The 6,015-nt window shown below is 57.2% G+C and overlaps 1 protein-coding gene across 8 annotated transcripts; it reads right to left on the minus strand.

Moving 5' to 3' along the window:
- On the minus strand, nucleotides 1-5,357 carry GLYCTK (glycerate kinase). Of its 8 annotated transcripts, none has more exons than XM_070776584.1 (6): nucleotides 5,297-5,357; nucleotides 4,168-4,261; nucleotides 2,683-3,098; nucleotides 2,301-2,452; nucleotides 1,509-1,684; nucleotides 1-1,247 (listed from the first exon to the last, which is right to left on the minus strand). In XM_070776584.1, the coding sequence occupies exons 3-6, from the start codon at nucleotides 3,057-3,059 to the stop codon at nucleotides 381-383; spliced, it is 1,572 nt and encodes a 523-aa protein (XP_070632685.1). In that variant the 5' UTR covers nucleotides 3,060-3,098; nucleotides 4,168-4,261; nucleotides 5,297-5,357; the 3' UTR covers nucleotides 1-380. The 8 variants fall into 8 exon arrangements, with proteins under 8 accessions (XP_070632685.1, XP_070632688.1, XP_070632684.1 ...); XM_070776587.1 differs by having other exon boundaries at nucleotides 4,173-4,261; nucleotides 5,297-5,356; XM_070776583.1 differs by having other exon boundaries at nucleotides 5,129-5,354.
- Nucleotides 5,358-6,015: the final 658 nt, after the last annotated feature.

Consider the following 6,015-nt stretch of genomic DNA (forward strand, 5'->3'; position numbering starts at 1 on the left):
AACCCAGAGCATGATCCTTTTTATTTTCAGTCCTTCCTGCTTCACCCCACAGAAGAAACAGGCTTGGAAGCTGAGCAGAGGGGCTGCCTGGGGGAGAAGACTAGGACAGCAAACTGGCCCAGGGGCCTGTCCTGGTCCTCTGGAGTACCCACTGCCATGGCTGAAAGTAGGGGTGGAAGAGAGCCCCCATCTGCCTGGTCAGTGTGAAACTGGACACACAGAAGAGGCCCTGGTTGGGAGGTGTGAGGACCAACCAAGTAGCCATGGCCAAGGGAGAAGGGGCCCTAAAGCTTGGTCGGGCCCTGGGGACCAAACCTGGTCTGTTCCAGGACGCTGCCCTGCAGGCCTCTTCTGGGTTCCCCAAAACATGACCTACATCATCACTGCGGATGCAGGAACAGAAAGTGGGCGTCTGTGACATTGGTGCCAGTCAGCCCCGTGTGCAGCAGGTGTGCCCCACCCTGGAAGCGGCAGAAGAAGGTATGTGAGTCATTATGGGCCAGGAAGGTGGCCACATCCAGACCCTCAGCGGCAGCTTGGCTGGTAAGCTCAGGCCTGACCCAGGCCCCGGCTGCCTCTGTGGGCCCATCCTGCCCATCAGTGCCGCCGCTCAAAAACAGCACGTCAACAGTCCCCAGTGGCCACTGTCCCAGCTCCACTCCGACACGCAGGGCCAGCTCCTGGTTGCGGCCACCCTTGCCTGAGCCCTGCAACCGCACCGTGGGCTCGCCACCAGCCAGCAAGCAGACTGGGCCCGGAGCGCCCACCACAGCCTCCAGAGCCTCCTTCAGTTGCAGATCTGGGAGCTGGAGGTCAGCTGCAAGTTCATAGAGTCGTTCATCTTCCTGCACAGACGCTCCAGCGCCAGGCAGGGCAAGGTGGGCTCCAGCGACTCGGGCCAGTAGCCCGTAGAACTGGGCCACACTTTTCACATCACCCTGTATGGCTGTGCTCAGCACCACAGCCCTGTATCCCAGCGCCTCAGCCTGCTTCTGAGCCTCAGCCAGTGCCAGTGCATTGGAGCCAAGGATAACATTGAGGACGTGACCACAGGTGTGTGGCCCGTGGGGGTCAGAGTCTGCCCGGGCCAGCACAGTCTTCACAGAACGTGGCAGGGCAGTGCGAAGGCCATAGCGATTGAGGATGTACAGGCAGTCTTGCACGCTGTGGATGCTGGCCACAGTGGGGCCGCTGGCAATCACCTCCACGGGGTCCCCCACCACGTCTGACAGAATGAGGCTCACCACCTGGGGAGGGGTCGCAGAGGCAAGGCTCAATCCCACCTGATCCTTGCCTCAGGGCCCGAGAGGACAAACTGCCTTCGTCTAGCCACATGTCTTCACGCCACCCAATGCACTTCCTCGCCCACTTCTAACCCCTCTCAAGTGGGTGTGCAAAACACCTAGCCCTGTGGACTCCCATACAGGCCTCTGCCCTTCATCTCCCTGGCACATGTGGGCCTGGTTCCACCAGCCCCAGACTGCCTGGTGAAGAAGGGCCCCACACACCTGGGCAGGGTAGGCGGCCTGAGCCAGCCCCCCGCCCTTGAGCTGGGACAGGGCCTTCCGGATGGTGTTCAGCTCCTGGATTGTGGCTCCCCGGGCTGCCAGCAGCTTGGTTAGCGTCTGCTTCTCCTCCAGCGTGACAGGTGGGATGGGGGCGGGCAGCAGGGCTGAGCCCCCCCCTGCAGAGACAGTGAAGACTTTGGGCAGAGGGGATGGATGGCACGGGGACTTTCCGACCTGGGGAGCCGGCAGGCAGTGCTCATTTAGGGATGTGGCGGCTAGAAAGAGGGGTTAGGGTGCCCCCGTGTGGACATACAGTGAATGCCCACACAGTCACCACAACCAAGGCACCTGAGGTTGAACTCTGCCTTGGGGTAGCCCAGGTCCCAGCAGACACTGGAAGAACTATTCCTTAAAACCTTAGAAGAGGAAAGAGACCTGGAGGAGACAGCGGAAAACGAGGGAGGGGACTCAGGGAGTTGGAAACCGGGGTCCTAGCCCCAGGTGACAATGGTGCCGAGGGCAGCAGCAACTGAGACGTTTTCCTTGCAAGACCTCAGCAGGGTGCTCCCTGCGTACCCTCTCACAGGGGAGGGCCCCACAGCTCAGGGGAAGCCACCAAGGAGTCAGCCATCCAGGTCTTTACTGCCTCTAATCTGTGACCTCGAGGGCTCTGACCAATGGTTCCTTGCACACCTGATTTTGGGAAACCTCCCCGCTGCCCCCCTGCACCCGTGCGCGCACACATACACACACACACACGCACCCCGTCCTAAGCCAGTGCGGCACCCTCACCTGAGATGAGCACAAGCAGCAGATCGTCAGCGGTCAGGCCTTCGGCCAGCTGCCTGATGGCCAGAGCAGCCCGCAGAGCGTCCCGGTCCGGCAGGTTGTCCTCCGCGCCCTCGAATACCTGGATGCGGCTGTGCGGCTTCAGCAGCATCTCCCTCAGGGGAGAGAGAAGGGAGAGCCAGAGATGTGGTGGGCTCTGTGTCCCGCTGGCTTCTCAGATGTACAGGTGAAAGGGATGTGAACAAGGACGCCCACTGACACCCACCCTGGAGCCAGGCCACTCCCAGAAGAAACTGGAAGCTGGTGAAGGAAGGAGGCCCCAATCCAGGCTGAACCTGGGCCCAGGTTCCCCTCCAGACAAGAACAGCACCCCCAGGTTCCTTACTGCTTGCCAGCGTGCTCCATGGCCGCACGGATCCCCTTGGGAACACTGATCACTCCCTGCACAAGATGCTGGCCCAGGAGCTCCTCAGCTGCAGCTGCCATGCCCAGCACAGCCTTGCCAAAGCCTACCAGGTAGAGGTTCTGCCTCAGCTGAAAGCTCCGGTCCCGCACCTTCAGCTCTCCGCTGTCGGGGTCCAAGGACAGGGCGCGCTGCAGCAGGGGGCCCGGCAGCACTGCACCCACAGTGCTCTCAAACAGCTGCCGTGCCTGCTCTGCCAGAGCCATGCTACTGGCCATGCGGGCCAATGGGCCCCCCCAGAGGAGTGGGCCCGAGGGGGCTCTGGCCAAGTGACGCAGGACCTGCAGGGCTGCAGCCATGCCCCACTGCTCTCAGCACCACTTGGCGTCCATGGCCGCCTAGGAGGAAGAAAGCACTGGTTAGGCTGCTGCAAAACCAGAGACAGGAGGCTTCAGGGCCAGTGGACCCCACAGCTGCTGCTGCTGCTGCGGGAATAGGCCATCTGCCAGACCCAGGAGAATCCCTAAGGTCCACAGCTGTCTGATCTCACTCCAGTCTTCTGAGCCCAGGCCTGCAGTCTAACCAACCACATCCTCCTCTTCTGCAGGCCACGCGCCAGCTCTCTGGACACCCTGCCCAGAGTCCAGAGGTCCTGTTAGCAGAGCCTTCCTCCTAGACCACCTCCTTCGGCTGAGAGTTAATCATTCACAGAGGAAGAAATTACTATCCGTGGCTTCCATCCTGCCCCTTTCCCACCTCCTGCACTTCTGAGCCTCGCCCAGGGCAACACCCCTTTCTGGCACTCCTTCCTTGCCTCTTTACCTCTTTACTTGAGTTGCGACAAAGCTGCTGGCTATGCCACCAACGGGAGCCCAGTGACCTCCAGGCTGCTCTGTTTCATTATCTCACAGGCCTGGGCTGGGGAGCCTGGAAAGACTAAGTCTGTGCAGGGAGGCTGTAGATTTGTTGGGACACTGACAAGCAGGTCCGGGCACATCCTTGGGCCACAAAGCCTGAAGAATCCCGCACTCAGGGCCAGCCCAGCAACAGCTTCAGGTTCAACTCTGACTCATAGTAGAACCTTAAAAAAGTCCTTAGACACCACATGACTCCAGGTATGATGGGGTCCAATCTGCAGGACAGAAAGGATGCCCTTCCACCTACATGGACAGACCCACCCTTGCCAAGAACATGCCTTTTGCTCTAACATAACAAATCTTGGATCACACCACCCACAGGGGTGAGAGCCACGTGGCTGGGGCAGGCAAAGGGCAGGCTTCTACCACTGAAGCCAAACAGTCATTTTCCCCACTGGGCACGGTAAAAGCCACAGAAGACTTGAAGTGAGGGTCAAGAGGTTGCAGAGTAGTTTAGGGACAATAAAGTGCTAAAAAGCCCATCTCTAACAAGGCGTTACTTTAATAAATTATAAATTTACTTTATAGTTATAAATTAATAAATGCCCACCATACATGCTGACTGCAGCAGCAAGTGTGCACAGAGCAGGGGAATCGGGCTCCAGCTCTACCACAGGACAGCTCCGTTTCTCTCACTGGGTCTCCTGTGCAAAATGAGAGGTGAGATGAGACTAATGCTCTTCCTTTGACATCCCTGGGCTCTCTGAAGCTGTCCACCGTTAACACTGAAAACTTCGACTGCAAACATCGCTTTATCCTACACCAAAGAAAAAAAAACCTGGCAATGTCCAGCCTCGGGTCACTTAGCCTGCATTGAGCTCAACTTTCCCATTTAGAGAAGACAAACCGTTCCTGACTCCAGCTGTGAACGGGAAAACACAGAGGGAGCTGCCATGGGGATTCAAAACGGGTCCAGCAATTGCTAGGGCTGGCCAATGAGCACTGGCCATAAAAGTGGCTTAGCACGTAGCAATAGCTGATTTTGACGGTCTGGACCAAATCTGTACCTGTTTCCCCGATAGATACAGGCCTAGAGGATACCAGCGTTGCCAATGGATATCAGAACCCAAGGCAGGGGGCGCCCAAGACTAAGGCGGCCAGAAAAAATACAGAACGTCCAACCAAATTTCAATTTCAGATAAATTAGGAATTGTTAAAAACTAAATATGTTCCGTACAATATTCGTATCCGACTCTTAGCGACCCCATGGACTGCAGCCTACCAGGCTCCTCCGTCCATGGGATTTTCCAGGCAAGAGTACTGGAGTGGGGTGCCATTGCCTTCTCCGATTTGGGACATATCCATACTAAAAAAGTATTTGTTTATCTAGTTAAAATTCAAGTTTAACTAGACGCCCTGCATTTTTATTTGCCAAATCCAACAACTCCATTTGGAACACCGCTTCTCCTAAACTACCCTGAGCTCCAGGAAGTCGTAAATACAAAGCCGACCCGCCTTGACACCTCCCCGCCACCAAGGGGGGCTCTAGCCCTTCCCCCGCCTTCGCCTGCCTGCCCGGCGCCGGAAGTGATGTCACCCGCAGGCAAGGGCCTCAGGCTTTCCTCAGGGAAAGGGCTGTCGCGTAATGTCCGAGAAAATAAGAACCCGCTGCTGCCTGGGCCCGCAGCCCCTGAGCCAATGGCCCTGTGGCTCTGCAGGCCCTCACGGCACCGACATACCGCCTAACCATTCGGCGACCCGAGGTCCAACCCTAGGACCGGAAGTGCTCGATGGGGGCGGATCCGGATCCGGAAGTGTGGGGGCGGGGTTGGGGCGCCGATGGCGAGGGGCGGGGTAAGCGGGAACCAGAGCCGGAGCTGGTATTGGTTCCGCCCTGCTCTCCAAGAGGCTTGGATGCAGTCACCTTCAGGCCTCAGTGCCTTCATCCCTACAGTGGGATAATAATCGCCACCTCGCCGGTTGCTATAATCTGCCCACTCCTTTATTCTGTACGATTCAATCAGTCGCACATACTTTCCTACCTCCTGTTAGGTGCTGGGCATTGGACAAAGCAAATGGACTGAGAATCACTACTTACCCACAGCTGGCTCCTCCTGGAGCCAGATGAAATCAACCCTGCCACCGCTGTAATTCCACAAGGCATTCGTGTTCCCCGCCTTCTTCCCCGGGCTACCAAATCACAGCTCTGATTCAGCAAGAGAGTTCCAGAATCAGCAAGAGAGTGATTCTGAAACACACGAAGTACATGTGAACACGAATGACCCTAGGCCTCCCGCCCTGTCCCAGCTCTCACCCTGGACCCAGCTTGATAGTGGTATCTTGCCACATTCAAAAGACAAGTCCTGACCAGACTCAAGGACACAGAAGAATACATTGTTCTTACAGATGTTTTCTTGAGATCACAAATTATACCACAGATTTCTTAAAAGTCTTAAAA

Source organism: Bos indicus, chromosome 22 (genome assembly GCF_029378745.1).
Source record: "Bos indicus isolate NIAB-ARS_2022 breed Sahiwal x Tharparkar chromosome 22, NIAB-ARS_B.indTharparkar_mat_pri_1.0, whole genome shotgun sequence".
NCBI classification, from domain to species: Eukaryota; Metazoa; Chordata; class Mammalia; order Artiodactyla; family Bovidae; genus Bos; species Bos indicus.